This window comes from Notolabrus celidotus, chromosome 4 (assembly GCF_009762535.1).
Source record: "Notolabrus celidotus isolate fNotCel1 chromosome 4, fNotCel1.pri, whole genome shotgun sequence".
NCBI lineage: Eukaryota > Metazoa > Chordata > Actinopteri > Labriformes > Labridae > Notolabrus > Notolabrus celidotus.
The window spans coordinates 33,087,942-33,107,250 of NC_048275.1; the positions used below are offsets into that span (position 1 = coordinate 33,087,942).

A 19,309-nucleotide genomic window follows, 5' to 3' on the forward strand; every position below is an offset into this window, starting at 1 on the left:
TCACACACACACCAAACTCACACACACTCTTTCTAACAAAGGTGACCCAACCCCCTCATCTGTGTAGCTGCAATTAACCTTAATAACCCCGGTGCATATGTGTAAGTGTGTGTTTTAGAGTGTGAGTCCTGAACTTGGTCTCCAGGGCATGTCGTAACACACACACCCAGACACACACACACACACACACACACACACACACACACACACACACACACACACACACACACACACACACACACACACACACATACCCTAACACATGCACACTGATAATCCATGTCTTTCCTGGACATCCTTTTATCCAGCTCAGGCCCCAGGGATTTTCCGTTGGCCTGGCCAGGCCGAGAGGCCTCTTTCTGGGGTCAGAGATCAGAGAGAGGCCCTTTATGACCCCGGAGGATCCAGGCACGGCACAGCACTCAGGGCAGTCTGCCGTCACTGGTCGGCGCTAAGAGGTCATGGGGTTAAAACGCAGTCAGAGAGGATGATATAACACAGAACTTCATCTTGTACAGTTGAGGATTGATTTTCTTTTTTTTTTCATCTTTCAGCCACAGTTTCAAAGAAGAAGATTATCAAGCCGCACTCGGTTTAATGCCCTCTTTGTTTTATCAGCAGTAAACCCGGGAGGAATGACCAAGAGATGACACTGTCCTTAAATTGCCAACCCTTGAGACATTATAAAATGTTTATAAGCACTGAAGTTGCCTGATAGACATCAAAATTAGAGCAGGAGATCATAAGAGCCATGTGCTAATTATGTAGGGTGTTGGATCATGAAGGGGACTGCTGCAAAATTCAAAGAAGTTATGTGTTAAATGAGAAAATTCTGATGTAATTCTTAACTGAAAGAAGTTTTTCTGAAGACTGTATTCAAAGATATTTTATTATGACACTGAATGGTCTTTTAAACAGCTTTCAGAACTTGAACAGCACCTTGTAACACATTACCTTTAGAAGTGTCATGAATGCTTTGAATGCGCATTTAATATTTCATTTGTAAGATTTAAATAACTGGCAGATACGCTCCATCTCTCCACACACGAAGCATGCACATTTGACACATGTTGCTCTGCTCCCTCCCTGACCCTCCCCCCACCCCACCCCCATTCATTCAGTCTCTCATTCATTCACTGTGACAATGAATTTGAACTTCAGACTGAGTCGGCAGCGGAGTGAAAGAGTGAGGGAATGAAAAGGGAAGAAAAGGGGAGGGAGGGGGCTTTGTTTTCTCCTTCTAAGCCTACTCCCTGACCTCATGACCCTGCACAGGGCCAAACAGCCCCCTCCTCTGCCCTCAGCTCCCCTCATTTCCTCAACTCAAGACATTCTGTGTTAGAGAAACCTGCAGCATGTTCACTTTTTTAAAGTGAATAAAAGTGTCAGAGTTGAGGAGGGGGATGCAGATGGACACATGGACATAAGCAGCACACCTGGCTTTGCTCTGTGTGATTTGCCTTTTCTACACCTTGCATTCCAGCACTGATGGTCTATCAATAGACTTTGACCTCTCATGCCTCAGCTTAGTTTGGTGTGTGAGCTGGCGTGGGGTTGTGTGGGGTGGGGGTTGTATAACATCTACTCTTAATGCTGATTTAAAAAGCACTGGGGATTGTGGCAGTATTATCAGTGTGGCGCTGCCGAGGGTGGAGCTGGAGTACTGTGAAACAACAAGACTGTTCTATTAACAACTTTTAAATCACAGCTTTTCACTTTTTGAAAACTTAATTTTTTCTATAAATACCAGACGAAAGTTGTTGCTGGGGTTTTATGGGTGGCACTGATTAGTATGGTGGCCCTGAGCGGACATTCAACCGTACCTGTCATTTACTTTGCTTTCCCTTAATTTGTTACCTTCCAGTTGCTTCCTTGAGATCTTGTATTTATTGTGTTATCTTGAGACAACACTTCTGGTTCCCCTCTGAGAACGAGTTCATTTCAGATGTTTTCTTGAGATCTACTAATATCCTCCTTGTTTTGGGGTACCAAAGCTTGTTTTCTAAAAAGACCAGGATTGTGTTTTCACGAGAAAACCAAAATGGTTATCTTGGAAAAAAGAGATTGATAAATTGAGTGCTCAAGAAACCAGACAGGAATGATTCCTTATAAATAAAATGGACTTCCCTAGACCAGTTGGAAACCATATGAAAACCTGTCAGCATCCATTATCTTCCATTATCTTGACCGCTTATCCCATTTGGGGTCATGGGGGGCTGGAGCCAATCCCAGCTGACTTTGGGCAGAAGGCAGGGTACATCCTGGACAGGTCGCCAACCTATCACGGGGCAAACATGGAAAGACAGACATTCACGCACACACTCACACCTACGGGCAATAGACTGACCAATTAACCTGGTGAGCATGTTTTTGGACTGTGGGAGGAAGCCGGAGTACCCGGAGAGAACCCACGCATGCACAGGGAGAACATGCAGACTCCACACAGAAAGGCACCTGACCGACCGTGGACTGGAACCAGGAACCTTCACACTGTAAGGCAACAGGGCTACCCACTGCACAACCCTGCAGCCCCACCCTGTGAGCAAGTCATCTTAGTTGCTTTGGACGCTAAATTAAAGCATATTTCACCATGCCAAGTCAATACGTTATTATTTTTCTATGAGAAAAATCTACTTGTGTTTAGATGTAAGATTTTTATGGCTTCATTTACAATAGATGTTTTTAACGGCCTTAAAAAACTTAGGAGAAATCTTCAAGATCTGTTGAAGGAGTTGATTTTAGGCTCAGGCATTTGAGGGAGCTCAGCCCTTACAGAGACTGAGATATGGAGAGTTCCTTGGGAGCATTCAATCCTGACATTGACCATAACAAGAAATATTGTCCTATATATGAGATCTTCTATTCACAACAATAGAACAAATATTACCTGAGAACTTGTAAAATGATTGAATTCATACAGGTCCTATTATTATTACATGATGATTATTTTCACAGGTAAAGAGAGGTAGGGTAAAATGAATGCATTGATTATTACACTATAGTAATATGATACATGTTATTCCATAATTAAATACACTCGTTAATCAAGTGGACTACTTGTTCTTAAACCCGGGTCCTTTTCTCAGCACTGTAAGAGCGAACAACTAAATATTATCTCACCAAAATAACATTTTTAATCAAGGGAGACATTTTCTTCTGCAATCTGACATGTCACTCACAATCTAGTGTTTACCTGCCTGTTACCTGGGATATTTGGGTCATAGAATTGTCAGCCTGTTCACTCAGTGACAGAGCTCCAGTTTCCACTTGTAAACAGGTTTCTACATTATATCAAGTCATTGCTACCATGATCCAGAGGACTGAACCACCTGAACGAGGTAAAGCTCATATCTTTATCCAGTGTAGAAGCATGTTTAAGTTTAAGAGACATGTTGCTCTACTGCACACTTGATATAAGAAGACTATGTTTACAAAATACCTGATGATTATGTACATGGGCCTGTTATTATTCAGGGGTGCTGAGATGATAATTAGGGTTGCTTAAGCACCCCTACAAAGGGTCTATGAAGATGTTGATGTTGTTGGAAGATTAATCTCAATTGAAGTAGTTTTTTCCTCCTCTTTTCAATTCTTCATGTTTTTGTGAGCAAGTTTTTGGTGTTTTTTTAAAGTAAATTTAGGGAAAATTTGGACGAAGTGTAAAATGTTCTCATTTGGGACACAAATTGAAAGAATTACTGTCACGTTGGAAGCAGGCAGAGAGAAAGACAAAGCTATCGTGGTAAGTACCATATGAAGTGATTTGAAGGTTCAGCATCAGTGCAGCGTGCTTTGTAACAGTCTAAACAGTCTGTGTGCTGTAAACCATCACATAATAACAAGGTCAGATAAAATACTGGACTAATAAACACATGAACTCTGGCCTCCTGTTATCTCTTTCCCATCCCCTGACCTTTTCCACCAGTCATACTCTGGCTTGTATGAGTCTATGAGAAGTTATGGACCAATCTTTTGCTCCACTCTTCCTAAAGCAGTTTGTATTTTTCCTCAATTATAACACAAATAAACAGTACAATGAATTATTAATCCACTGTTGTAATAAAAACTTGAAAAGTTTAGGATATTTGACCTCACACACCATGTTGGAGTATAAATAGAATAAATTCTCAGTGACTGAAAGTGCTGCAAAAAAATGGGCACAAAAATAAACTGTTGCCATAAAAAGAAGGTATTACAGCGAGCTCATATTAGCTCACATTGATTTTATTGCTAGACCCTTTTAAGTATCTTCATTGAAAGGCAGATTTGTATTTCCTAAAACTGTTAAAATACCACAGAATTTGCAAATCCGTTAAAAACATTCAGGGTTGCGGGGAGTTTTCATCACATTCAGAAACAATCCTGAGAACCTCAGCTGTAATCCTTCAAGGACACTCACTCGTCTTTATTTGTATGTTTGGCCTCCCTTCAATTATAAATGAGAACTTTTACTCCGCAAATTAATTATCAGAATATGTGAGTGTTTCAATATCACCACATCAGATAAGGAAGCAAAGTCTGACTGTGAGATCACCTGACAAGCCTCCTGGTGCGGAAATACTCAGCACTGTGTGGAAAGAACCCAGACACCGACAGGACTCAGGTTTGAAAACTAATTAAATCAAAGCTGTCTCTCATCATATAGTGTCATCTTTCTCAGTGCTGTGATTGACGATAATACACAACAGGCTCGCATTTCACGTACAGATTGTTACTTCAGGCATAGAGAGTGGTGACATCAGAGTAGGCGGGGTCACTGAGGTGACACCAGGAAGTCTACGGCCAACTTCCAGCAGATCTGTGTCCGGTCTATCTCCGTTCTGTCATGGCACCAGATCTGATAGGTTTCTATCCTAGTCAATGTGTTAACTTCCACTGGATCCTGTCTGTTGTGTTCCGGCTGCGTCTCTGATCCGGCAGACCAGAGCCCTCTGGATTAGAGACGCAACACTTCTATTGTTGTCGGATGCCAGAGCACAAAGCATAAAGTTTAACAGAGCAGATCGAGTGGGACAGGAAGTCAGGCACCAAAACACATTGATTTTCAGAATAAAAAGCTGTGTTTTCACCAGATCGTATTTCACTTAACTACAACAACAAACCGTCATGATGAGCGGAGCCAGGCCTGGAGTCCACAGGTCAGAGGTTTTCAGAGGACCAGAAAGACAACATGGATGAGGAGAGGAGGTGGAAAATCCTTGATTCAGTGATTACTGCGGGAAAACCTTGGTCTCATGACTCCAGCTGTCCGGTGGTCCTGCTCTGTACTCCGTTCTGAATACGCAACCAGTGGGTGGTAATGGACTAGAGAGCACGGAGCTGGACCGCAGCAGATCGAAGACGGACCGGACACAGATCTGGTGGAAGTCTGATGTAAGACCAGCCTGAATGCTGTGAAAACAACAACAACAAAAAAAACGTTTCAAAGTCAGAGTTTGCAGTGTAATGATGCTGGCTCTATTCTAACCAGGCTTGATCACCATGCTAACTTAGTCAACGAAGCTAACCTTGTTGAGATACAGTTATGTTCCAAGTTGGGGCTTTAAAGAGGCTGAAAGGCGCTAACATTTCAGTATTTGAAACATGACCATGTTCTCTGGGGATAGTCCTCAGTTAAAAACAATCTGAATCTGGAAACATTTGAAACGCTTAAGTTACGTTATTAAAGCCATGGAAAGAAGTGGTGCAGTTAAAGTAATACATACTGTACGCATCACATAACATTGCCTCTGCATTGAGTCAGCGATGAATATAGTCTGACCCCCGCTTTAGGTTTCAGTTTCTGCTTGTATTTCTGAAATCATGTGTATAATAAAGTCTTAGACTTGTACTGTGAGTAGATGTCAAATATGAAACAAGCGGAAGGCTATGACAGTCTATCAGATAGTAAATCAATAATTTCCTGCAGGCTTTGCTCTGTGTGCTTCCTTGGCTCATAAATCGGGTCCATATAAATGTCAGTGATCCTGATTTCTCACCATGGATCACAGATCATGTGTCTTTGGTAAATTCTGTCCATCTTTGTTGAGTCCAACTGGCCTTAAATCCAGCAGATATTCATGTTTGACTCTGGTTTTCATTATTTACCCCTCTGAAGGATGTCACAGGATGTTTGGCGAAGAAGTCTGACTGAGAGGGCGTGTCCCAATGTGACGTCAGTGCAGACTTTGGAGTTTTGAATAATAACTTTTGGCCTGTTTGTGATTTGTCTCATGTTGTGCAATGTCACCATGCTCCTTGAGAGGGTCATATTTGTGGTGAGTTACCACAATTAAATCAAATGATCCCTAATGACGCAAATAAATTAGACCCATGATCAGAAGAGAAATCTGGGCCCTGCTTGAGTTCTGTTTGTTTGCATCTCAGCTGTTTTCATTTAATGTCGCACATTTAAAAGCTTCCAAAACAGGGCCGGTCATATGAACAAAATTGCCTCATCAGCATAAATTGACACCTGGTCAGATATCAAAAAAGGTGGATTGGATATTTTCAGCTCTGGTACATAGAGTTTCATTTTTCCCTGTGGTCGTTACTTCATTGAATTACACTGTAACTCCTACACAGGGCTTTGAGTGTGTGTGGTTAAAGGCAGTCAATGTCCATGCATTATTTCTTTACTGGCTTTGATTGGATTTTGCTCATGCTGGACTGGCCTTGTGGCCATTATACTGTGTGCTAAGTACTGTTCAATGATGGTCCATTACAGTAAGAGGCATTTACTTATCAGTCTGTTCCTATAGACCGCAGTGGTCAGCGTATATTAAACCGCTCAATACATATAGAAGTAGCTACTCCTCAGTGTAGCAGACGGAGGCTGGACAAGACAGAATGTACCTCTGTAGCATAACACTGTATGTCCACAGATACAGAAGCAAACTCAGAAGGAAGAAAGACAAAACACACACTCTCACACACATGCATTCCTGTCCTTTATCTTGATTCCATTGGAGCACTGTTGAGTCAAGGCCATGCAGTGACAAAAGCAGTGTGAAAACATGCTTTCTCTTTGGAGGATCTTTTATTGTGAAAACCCTGCAGGCCAAAGACAAATCCATGGGAGTTTATGGGGGACTGCAGGTCATGGTTGTATAGATTTTATAACAGTGACAAATGCATTATGCTTTTCACATAAACCAGCACAGGAGTGCCCCAGTGCAGCAGAAAAGGCCTGAATGCTTCACGGGTTTTTAACACAATGAATTTATCACAGAAAGAGGGGGAGAGAAAAAGAGAGAGAGGAAGTGAAAAAATATATGGTGCTGATTTGTTTTACTTGCCCGGGCGGTGCTGCTGGTGGCTCGTTGCATTGTTTAACAGGGAGTAAAAGGAAACTGCCACCACTTGTTGGTCCTGAGGAGAAAAATAAAGTCTTATGGTGCTTCATTGTCCGACACACCTGAACCTCCTGCAGGGACACATCGCCAAGGAGCCAGTGGCTCTGCAGGCATCATGTGAGTGTGATAGCCACATATATTTAAGGTTAATGATTTGAGTTAGATCTGGATGATCATCCGGATCTTTTGCAGCCTTTGACGTTTAACTCACCTCAACACACATTAAGAGCTGTCCGGTACAACAGAAGTCCTGGTTGTATCCACATGTCTGGACTCAGTGACTTCAGGGTCACACACTGTGGAGTGTTCTCTTCCATCACCTTGAGTTTAAATTCTCATTCCTTACATCCATTAAGTCAGATAAAGCATGCATCCCAAGTTGCCTCTCTAGAGAACCCACTCATGGACCAGATACACTGTGCAGGTTGGAGGGGCTCTAAGCAGTCACAGACTTTCAGGATTCACCACTGCAAGGCCTGCAAGTCTTCAAGACGGCTGAGGTCTTAGCATTTAACGGTGAACTCTCCACTGCACTCCTCAGGGACACCTCAGCAGTAATATGAGAAAGTGTTACCCTGGCTCTTTAAGTCTGGAAATCTGCTCCCCTTCCCCTCCGGCTCCCATGTGTCACCAAGTCAAGATGGCCAGGAGAGAATACACAACATGTTATGATTTCTGTAAGAAAGACTGGGCCTTCTAACCTCTAAGACTTTAAAGATTTGCAGACAATACTTCGGTTTGTGAAGATAGAGTTGGCACTAAAACAGGGATGGCTCATGTTGAAGAAAATTGCAGCAGTCGTGGTTCCTTAAAGACCTTACCGATCACAGACCTGGTAGGCTATCTGGTAGAAGAACATCAATGTCGCAGAGAGACGCTGTAAAACCTTTCTGTTAGCATTCATCTTTCAAAGTAGAGTTCAATTTAAAGGTTTTTTAAAAAGCCCAAAACACATCCTACATTAAAATAGTAGAGCAAATTAATTTTTGGCTGCTTAGTAGTTTTAATTTGAAGAGTACGTGACATGAAAAGGTCCTTTTGTGGTTTCTACGGAAGCTCGGAGGGGACATGCATCCGTACATTTTACTGTCTCTGTTGTCCCATTAAAATGAGCGAATCCTGTTTCATCCTTTGACTTTTTTTTCTTTTTTCTTTCTCTGGTGATCAGAAAAAACAAACAATAAGATAGTCACACTGAAAGGCCAGACCACGACATGCCATGCTGCCATTGCCCACACTAATAAGGGACTCTTCCTGTGTTTGTTTTGTGCTCTATAGCAGCTCTGAAGATGTGAGTCATCATCATCTGTCGGTGTTTCAAAATCTCAAGAAAAAGCTGTCATGAACTTAATAGCACAGGAAAATGTAGTAAATAAGATGTATGGAGAAATGTACAAAGATTTCTAAAAATGTACGTTTGATGGAATAAGGTTAACATTTGTATGTTAAGGTTTGATCCACAGCTGTAGTAGCTTGATAGGGTTCAAGTAAGTCACCTATGTAAATAAATTATCAAACATTTTGAAATATATTTTTAAAAATATGTATTTTTAGATTTGTTGATTTTGAAATATCAATCAGATAATTGCACCTCTGATCCATTTCAGTGATTGCATCCTCATGCTCATTAAAATGATAGCCCTGTATCTTTAATATCTGCAGGTGTTCTCAGACTTTTGAGGAAGACATATATATGTGTGTATGTGCAAGTGTGTGTGTGTGTGTGTGTGTGTGTGTGTGTGTGTGTGTGTGTGTGTGTGTGTGTGTGTGTGTGTGTGTGTGTGTGTGTGTGTGTGTGAGAGAGAAAGAGATCTGAGCAGAAGGGTGCGGTGGTTGGAGGATACGATGCTGATTGATCCTGACAGCTTTATGAAGCTTTGTGACTACTGAGCAAACACAAGGACATAATGATATTTACTTAAGTACATGCTGTGAGAGGAGGACCATATACATGTTCATATACTGTGTGTGTGTGTGTGTGTGTGTGTGTGTGTGTGTGTGTGTGTGTGTGTGTGTGTGTGTGTGTGCACGTGCGTGTGTGTGTGTGCACGTGCGTGTGTGTGTGTGTGTGTGTGTGTGACTGAGAGAGAAGAAAAGCACACAGTGAACAGCTATTATCAGCTACAGATAGTGCACTGTACTTTGAGGAGTGACATGCATAATACACATATGTGCTTTGTGATAGCGTGCAAAACTGAGTGAATACGGTGAAGAAGAAGCGCACACACACACACACACTCACTGAGAGGCTTGCACTCACTGTTTGACCAACCGGTAGGTCGACACAGTAGACATACAGGTGTTTTTAAAAGTTTGGGAAGTTTTAATGCACCTGAATAGACACCTGTCACCTCGCACCCACCCCGTTTGCAAGACAATGACAGCTTGCACACGCACACACACACTCACACACACACACAAAGTCATAAGGTACATACAGTACAGGGCCAAAGGCTGTAGGGCGAGGTTGGGGGAATTGGGTTCATCAAGTTCAAGAAAGATATGTAGAGAAAACGCCCAGCGCAGGTCACCACTGACATGTTATACACACACACTTTACTCTGAGGTGTGTGTGTGAGGGAAGTACATGTATGTAGATCTTGACATGTAAAGAGACTTTCATTTGAAGTGTTTTATGACAACATTCACACAAACGTGTATGGAAAAGATATCTGTACGACGCTGCTTTTAACTGTGAGAAAATCTCAATGGGCCCTCAGATTGGGGTCACACACACACACACACACACACACACACACACACACAAATACTCACACAGACTTGAGATAACTTGACACACACAGTGGAGATAAGCGACAAGTGCTGTTATACTTTCATTTTTTTTATTAATTGTTTTTCGATAAAGGGACAAAATGGGTGTGTGAACAGGATTATGCAGACATCTGCCAGAAAACACAGACAGTGGTTTTCCCAATACAACTGAACAGAGACCCCAAACGAGTACAACAGAAATTAAAGAGCTAGGTTTGTCCAATGACCATTGGCCACCATTACAAAAGAAAAAAAAACAACTTAAAATTATATTATAACCAAAATAAAAAACAAAATAAAAAGAATCAAAATAAATCAATTCCATGTCTCTGTTTTGAACAGAGCATATTGGTAATAATAAATAGTAACTCCCATAGTAAAAGATAAAGTTCAAGTTCAAGTTACAACAAACAGCTCTCAGAAGAGGAATAGAAAAGGCTGATAACAAAATATTCCGCATTGCCATTTACAAAAAAGTCTCAACTCAAGCAGGCTTCTCCACGTCCCCCGGGTCATTTTTAATATGCTTTGCATATGAAAGTATACCCAATCTAAATATAAAGCACCATTTAGTATTTGGCAATGAAAAAAAACTGCAAAACATTTAATTTCTTTTTAAACGTATTTATTTTGACGCTTTTTCCGTAATCCATGTACTGCATATGAAGATTTTTTTCTTTCCTCTCTTCTTGATGTTGGAATGTAGTCAGGTGGGAGGGGTGAGAGAGACAGAAGCACACAACAGAACAGGCCGACGTCAGCTTGCATTACTGCATACAAGAATGGCAGCAGGGGGGGGGAAGGAGGTCCGAACCAAAAACCAAAGAAGATATGTACAACCACCTCTGTGGACCGGAAACAGAGCGGCGGCCATCTGATGGCCCGCGACGCCTCCCAATGCCACATACTTTAGCTGCTTTTTTATGGGGTTTTTCCTTTTATTTCTTTAAACATACAAATAATTCGCACTATATTATCCTGCCAAATTAAAAAAATATACCGTGGCAGCTTGGGATTTTTTTTCCACTACCAAAAAAAGGTATGGTAAATACCTTTAGAGAGAACAAGCAACAGTTAAAAATACGAGCCTCAATATAAATACTATAGTGCCTACTCTAAGTGAACATTGAATTCAAATACAATTCTAGAAATACAGAAAAAGTAGACCATAAATGTGTTTAAGCATAGGAATCGACATGAGTGTGCATTTTCCTATATTTTAAGTTCTTTATTATATATTCATATATAATCTTAATCCTTTCCCCAATGCAAATTGTATTTCAACCTGAAGAGTTGTGAAGAGCCAAGGCAAAATAAAATACAAAACCATCACAGATTTTTTTGTTTGTTTTTCGTCTTTTTTTTTTTATCATTTTATATATACTGTGATCCGAGTCTTGAACACCACCAAGACGCTGAGGAGAAGAGAAACGACAACAAAACTTAAGTACAGTTTCCCCTTAAAGATAGTGGAGTGTTATTTGCAAAAATGTTTATTTTCATATCTTGAATTAAAGGAAGATTTATACAAAAACAGATTTTTGAAGTGTAAGCAACAACAATTGGGGGTCTGTTGTCTAGCCTGCAAGGTCTATAGATTATTCAGGTGTCGATGACAACAAAGTTACGATACAGCTGCTTCAGAAATGTGGATGTTTGGTGCGGCTGTGGCCAATGGGAGCTGCACCCTGTAGGAGCAGTGGTTACTTATGTAACTAAACCTTCTAATTTACAGCCCTTGCAGACAGGGTGAATTTTCAGCCCAGGCTCAGCGCCGGGAGTTTTTAGGGGTAACAAATTGACAAATGGTCAAAGGTGAAACGGCAGGGGTACAAAGGTCAAGGTTCATGAGGCTGGAGTTGCTGGCAACAGATTATGTGTCTCATCTTTTACTGCTTTTAACAATGGGACCTCGTCCTCTGACAGCATTACAACAACGTTTTCCCTTTCAGCGTAAACTTGTAAACTGGGAAAATTGAAACAGTGCACTTCATGTCCTATAAATGACAATATAGCTTTTAAACTTAACACATGTACCAACGTTGCATCAGTGTGGGGAATATGCAAGAAAGATGTTGGTACTTCCTTTCAGGCAGAGACAAGAGCTTTACTATGATCGGCTTTATGAAACTCAAGAAGAGAAAAAAAAACGAAAAACTTTAGGGTTAAAAAGCAAACAAAAATGTGCCCTGCATTAGCCTATGCATACTGATTATAATCATCACTCTTTTTAAGAGCCCTGGAATTCAGATCATTTTTGCAATCTTTCTTTTATTCTGCAGTTCGTAGCTAATGACCCTGTTTTGATAGTAGAAAGTGAAAGAGATTGCCTCTGATCCCCTTAATACATACTTAGCTTCCAGTTCTGTGTAGCTTTCTGTCTGTCTAGCTTGTAGTTATTTCAATGCTCTCAAATAAAGATAGCCCCGCTTGAGGCTCATATATTACTTTATGCATTGTTCCACACACTGACATATTGAAGCAGCGTTGTAGGTTTGTGCTAATGCAGATACATGACACTTCTCAGCCATGCGCCGTATCCCTCAAGTTCAGGATTGTACATTACAGATTACCTTTATCTCAAAAGTACCTCCTTACCAGAAACAAAACTACAAATAATTCAGATATACACAATACTGCTTGTACCATGCTTGCCATGAAATCCACATAGTAAAGATAGCCTATTGAACATGTAATAGGTAGCTAAATGATGATTAATAAGACCTCTCTGACCTTTCATCATGAGTTGTCACAGTCCATTTGAGCGGTCAGGTGCTTGATGCAAGGACCTTTCCTGGGTGGCTTCAACCTTCTAGCTTTATCTTAATGTGACCCCAAGCTTATACCAGATAAGATTATGGCCAATGCAGTCTAGAGATATCAAAGGCACTCTTTTTTTATTCTACCAAATGATAGTACAAATTGAAATCTCAGCACACCCTTGTCTTTTAGAAAGAAATTTGAAGGCTGTCATTACTTTTTATCGTCAAGCCAATGCATGATATTTTAAAACCCTGTGTGAACATGGCATCTTTTAGAAAGATCAAGATAAGTGCATTTCCAGGGTTGTAAGAAGAGGGTCAAATCAAAGACTGTTCACTTTCCATGTTACAAAACAAAACTGTACATGATATGTGTTACAGAATGTATGCAGCATGGATGTATCTTTCTTGTCTTTTCTCTTTTTGAAGAATAAAAAGAAAAAACTGAACAAGAGAAAAACAGCAACACATTTACTCAACAACTAACCAACCAGGGACAAGTTCTTTTCTTTTTTTGATTAGCAAAAACATACTATGCATGCTGACTAATTCTTAAAAATGGAAAAAGAAAACTCATAAAAGAAAATAGTACACAACATGTAAATTATTGCACAAGAGAAAGGCTCGAAGTTTTGCGTCAATGCAAGAGTATTGCCCCGATACAGATCATGCATTCAATGGGTAATGGAAACGGGGTGTGCTGGTGCAGAGCACATGGTCTTAAGCTTCCACCAGACTGGCGAAAGTGGAGTGTTTGGGGTTGGGGCAAATCTACAAGGGGCTGGGAATAAACAGGGGACTAATGGCGGACATAGCTGTGGGGAAAAAGGTCCCATTGTTCGGCCTTCTACTCTGATTTTATCTCGGTACTCAAAGGACGGTCACTGTGCCATTTTTTCATGTGTTTCTCCAAGGTACTGTAGACACTGAAGGGCATCTGACAAATTTCACACTTGTACACGTCTTTGCCCACCTGACCGTGGGTCTTCATGTGGCGAGTAAGTTTGGAGCTCTGGGCACAAGCATAATTGCACAGCTCACACTTGTATGGTCTTTCGCCCGTGTGGCTGCGCCGGTGCACTGTCAGGTTACTGCAGTTCTTGAACACCTTGCCGCAGTACTCACAAGTATCGCTCCTGCGGCTTTCCTTGGAGCTGGGCCGTCCATGACCCCCAAGGTGTGGTGTGCTGCCCCCACTCCCTGTACCGCTGCGGCCTGACATCCCGCCGTCCAGTTCCCCCGGAGGGGTTGAGAAACGCAGACTGCCATTCTCTGAAGAATGCTCGGATGAAGAGGCAAAGGGCGATTGTCTGGAATCCCCAAAGTTCAGAAAAGGGTCCTTGAGTTGTCGTGAGGCGGCGTACCCAGCCAACCACTGGGAGTAGACGTTCTCCGTGTTAGGGATTGTGGGAGTGGGCAGGTCATACTCCTTTTCCAGCTTAATGCGTTTGGAAAAAGGACTGAGTGGGCTGGGGCTGCCCATTAGCAGTTTCTTAGAGAGGCCAACTGAGGCAGATTCATTGGGTGATGCCCCCCGTCCGTTAACTGCGGAGACAGAGCCCTCCTCCCCACGATCAGTGTCCAAAACTGAATTTCCATCACACATGTCACGATTGTGGTGATGGTCTCGATTGAGGTGGTGGTGTAAGTGGTTCTCCTGGGCCATGGCATTCCTTTTGTGTGCACTGAGGGCTTCGCTGAAGTGCTGCATGCTCGCTGCGAGCCCCATCCCCTGCATCACCTCGGGCAGAGAGCGAGGGATCGACCCCTCATCAGCAACTCCTCCAAGTCGGCTTCCCAAACCGCCGTTGTTTTCATGCTGGCGTGGTGCTTCAAGGTTCAAACCAAAGTGATAGCTGTTGTTGGTTCTTCTGACTGCCCTCTCTCCGTTCTGTTCTTCCTCCTCCTCTACCTCCTCTTCTTCCTCCTCCTCCTCTTCTTCCTCCTCCTCTTCCTCTTCTTCCTCCTCTTCCTCCTCCTCCTCTTCCCCATTCTCACGTAGCCTGCGGTTATTCTCACTTTTCAGCTTGGCCACCACTGACTTAAGAGCATTGCTAGCGCTGCCTAAGTGCTCACTGGTTCCCGGCTCTGGAGAGGAGGCTGTTGAGAGCCCGTCTTCTGACTTGCCTGTGTTTGGCGAGGAGGACTTGTGCATGTGTGTCTTCATGTGACGTTTCAGTTTGCTAGCTTGTGTACATGCATGGTCACACAGGTGACATTTGTACGGCTTCTCTCCTGTGTGGCTGCGTCGGTGCACTATTAGATTACTCTGAAACTTGAAGGCCTTACCACAAAACTCACAACACTTTGATTTCAGGGGGGTGGTGGAGGAGGGTGTTGCCCCTGCCGAGGGGAGAGGGGTTGTAGGAGTAGTCTGAGAACCCACTGGTGACTGCATGGACCCTGGAAGAGGGGGTGGTGTGGCAAGGTATGGAGGTTTACTACCCCCTGCACCTCCTGCGCTTCCACTTCCTCCTCCTGTTTGGAATGGCTGGAGCAAGCGCTGCATGGGGCTAGGCCGACTAGGGGATAGTGGAGGAGTGGACCCTGAGGTGTTGCCCGCTAACTCCCTTAGCCGCCGTGAGAAGTCCATCGCCGGAGGGGGGTCCAGGGGCAGAGGAGGATTGAGGCGCAGCACCCTGTCAAAGGCACTCGGGTGGTGGGCTGCCAGCGCCAGCTCCTCTGGGCTCAGGTGGTGGGGGTCCAGGTGGTTCCTTGGAGGGGGGCTGAAGAGGGGTGGCGTGGGAGGGAAACGCTGATGATGGCCCCCACCATGGCCACTGGCACCAATTCCAATTCCACCCCCTATTCCAACACTGTCTCTTCCACCTGAGCCCGAGCCGGGGATGCGGAGGAGGTTGAAGGGGCTTGCATCAGGAGGCAGATGGAGGCCATGAAGGGGAGGCTGAGAGGGGCAGTCTGCTCCACCTCCCATGGAGGAAGGCCCACCCATGCGTGGGGTGAGAGGGCTGCCATGATCACTCTCCAAGTAGATACGGAAGCCGTGGGTGTTCTGAGCATGCTGCAGCAAGAACCAGGCGCTGCCGTACGGCTGCTTACATGTAGTGCAGGTGTAGGTGGTCGGCTCCTCCTTACCTGTCGTGACAGAAGAGAGAGAATCAAATTAGGAGAACGTTTAAATGAAAAATGGAAACACCTCCAACACTGTTCACACTGTATGAAGCAGCAAAGATTAAAGTTTGTTTAGCTGCAAAGACACTTAATTTTTTATCAGCTGAAATGGTCATTTATTACCATTCACACAGCTGAGCAGAAACAGAACTCGACTGAATAAAATCCATTTAAGACAACTCTTTCAACTTGGCTGAACCAATCTTCTATTCGAACCTCAGGCCTAACTGTTACAGCTTTTAAAAGTGGTCGGCACATGGTGTTGAAGCTTTGCAAATACAACAGAAGCTCTTATTGAGGTCATGCCCCACATGAGCACCATGTGAGAAGTAGTGAGTGTGTGTGTGTATGTATTTGTTCTTCTTCCAGACTGCTCTGGGACATAATTCCTCCCCTTAGACTGACTGTGAGTCCTCCATTGTCAGCAGGAGAACAAAGAAACAGGGCTATCCCAGCGGACCTACACTTCCCACTGATCTACCAAAACAGAGGCCTGCTGACAAATACACATTCAAAGACAGGTGGGAGAGGAGACAGGGATGAGGTCTTACGATCTTTCAATTACTACTTCCTTGATTCAGTCGAAACAGCATAAATACATAAAAATAAGAGAATCTCACGAATGAGGACAATTTTTTCCCATAAAGGTGAAAGTTGTTGATTCATCATGTGTCCTACAAATGCAAGTATTTTGGCAACACATGCATAAAAACCTAATTCAAATGCACACTGTATTCTGTAAAGTCCCTCGTGTGCTGCTTATACTTCGTCCAACACTGATCCCCACACAGACAAACCCATACCCACTCCCCGTTCATGTAGACAGAACAGAACACTCCAGCCGCCTGAGGAAACTAAAACAGTAGGAGGGTAAAAACATTTAGACTCCAACTGACGAGGAAAAACAACCGGTTTTGTGTGCCTCAAAGCTTCTTCCTGCCTCAATGAAGCATGCAGAGTCACTTTGGGCTGGCAACAAGAGGAACATTTAAAACAATAATTGCCTTTGAATGGCCTCAGCGATGATGACCTGTGGTGGGACCCGCAGTGCATGTGTAATCTCATTAGGGAACCGAACGGACGGCCATCAGCTCGTTTACAAGATTAGATGACACACGAACCCCCGTCGGTGCCATTCAGGGCCTTCCACTATTAAGCACAGTGCGGTGTGGGCGCATTTGACGAAGTGAACAAGCAGAGATACACTTCACGCACCGGGGCACAAATGGGTATACACACAGTTGAGCAAGAAGTTTAGACATCTACGCCACATTCCAGGCATTTAGCTGACACTTAAAATCAACGCAGTCAAAACGACTAAATGCAGAAATCAAGGCCTCACAACAAGCTTTCAATGAAGATATGCAAAAAGGGATGAAATATGTGCTGAAACAGGACAAGCCAGGGTTTTAGTCTACAGGTGTAACCCAGATTTAACCAACAGTACACATCTGCTGAAGGAGGGTTAGTAGGCAGAAGGGTTACTGTTAGAGCTATTGGTTAACTAACCGACTGCTGACTGGCGGTGACTGTATTTGTTGATGTGGTGTAGTCTAAATACTGTGAGGAATGCTTCTTTCTTGAGACTGTTACTTGATTGTTGTTAAAATAAACACAATTTTATTCTGACCTTGAATTTAAGCTGTTGTTTCTCTCTGCTCGGAGATGAACTGGTTGAACCCTGAGGACTTTTTTTTCCCCCTTTTTCTTTGTCTTGTCTTTCTTAAGAGGACTGAGAAGTGTGTTTTTTTTAACCCACAATCTTTGAAATGCACATCTGCCTTGTGTTGATATTAGAAACAGCAGCGTCATTGTTCCTCTTTTTATACAAATCTTATCACTGAACGGCAAAGAAAGTAGTTAATTTTTCCCTTCGTTAAAGATGTGTGATGCTTTAGCAAGTGTTTTTTAGGTGTGTGGCTGGCACTTCATGAATGAAAATCAAAAACAAAACAAACCTACTTAAATGAAAGTAAACCCTCTTGCAGATAAGCGAAGACAGCTAAAATCACACAGAAAGCCAGACATCTTACATTTCTTCTTCTAACCATGAGAAAATGAAAATTGTGCTTAAAAATATCTGAATGAATCAAGCGTCCAGCAAAATCAAACATTCAGAACTTAACAAGCAGATTTTATTTACGCTGTTGGGATAAAAACCAAATCAATTATATCCTCTTCCAAAAATGTCAAAAGTTGTCTTGCATAATAAACAACAATGTGCCATATATTATTGTAAAATCAGAATAAATAAACAGATGCCATTCTGGGGGTCATAATATTGCTGCTAATTATCTCTATGAGATGATTTTTTTTCGTACGTGTGGAAAGCCATTTGTCATAACGTGTTGTGAACAATAAATTGCAAAACCTTCCATTAACATGTAAACAGGTAAAGTGGGTTGCGAAAAATACACACAAATTGGGAAATATCACCTGCTAATTACTGGCAGAACAAATATGACAAATCAAAAGTGATACTAAAAGGATTTCACAGTTTACATGGAAGCTTTTACTGCAATTTACCCCTAATAGCCAGTAAGAGAGAGTCAAAGAGGTTGAAATGAAAAAAAAAAGCTTCAGTACAAACTGTATCTGCAGTGAGAACATTTGTGAATGTGCTTCTGTGTGTGTGTTTTAAAAGAAATGTAGTTTTCCCCCTCGCTGTGGGGCTCACATTACGGCATAAATCAAACACTCCTTCCTCCTCCTTCTGTTTGACCGTCCCACCCATCTCTCCGTCTCTCTTTCAGTACACACACACTTATCCCACATGACCAACAGTTTGGAGAGGCAGCTAAATTATGGATCATTAAAATCGGCACAAATTACCACTAATTGTGGCCACCTGCACAGAATCTAACCTGTGAATATCATTTGCATTATCAGGACCAGAGAGGCTTCATTTATTTATTCATCTGTTTTTTTTTACTCAGGTTGAACCACTCTTTTCCTGGACACTGACGACTCTGATAATAACGCTGCACTTTCCTCCCATTGCTTCAGTGAGGAGGCTGGATGTTGTTCCAGTACAAGCACAACAGAAATTATTGTTTATCCAGCGCTGACGCAGTCGTTCTCTTCATTTATATGTTTTGTGGATTCTTTTTTCTATTGCTTTAAAAAAAAAAGAATGATCGCTGCATTCTTGGACACACAAACTCAAACATTTCTGAAACAGTAAAGTATAGAAGACCTATTAATATAACTCACACTGTCACTGTCCCACACATGAATGGGGATGCATGATACATAATGGGTTATCAGCCCACTGAAGGGAATATTTAATTACATTTTTTTTTATCACGA

At 42.5% G+C, this 19,309-nt stretch overlaps 1 protein-coding gene across 4 annotated transcripts in view; it reads right to left on the reverse strand.

Moving 5' to 3' along the window:
- Positions 1–11,583: 11,583 nt before the first annotated feature.
- The window catches only part of bcl11aa (BAF chromatin remodeling complex subunit BCL11A a), a 68,673-nt gene continuing 60,947 nt past the window's right edge, over positions 11,584–19,309 (reverse strand). For all 4 annotated transcript variants that reach the window (XM_034681049.1, XM_034681048.1, XM_034681050.1 and 1 more), the window contains one exon: positions 11,584–15,964. In XM_034681049.1, the coding sequence (XP_034536940.1) occupies positions 13,716–15,964 (2,249 nt within the window). In that variant the 3' untranslated portion in view covers positions 11,584–13,715. The remainder of the gene's footprint in view (positions 15,965–19,309) is intronic.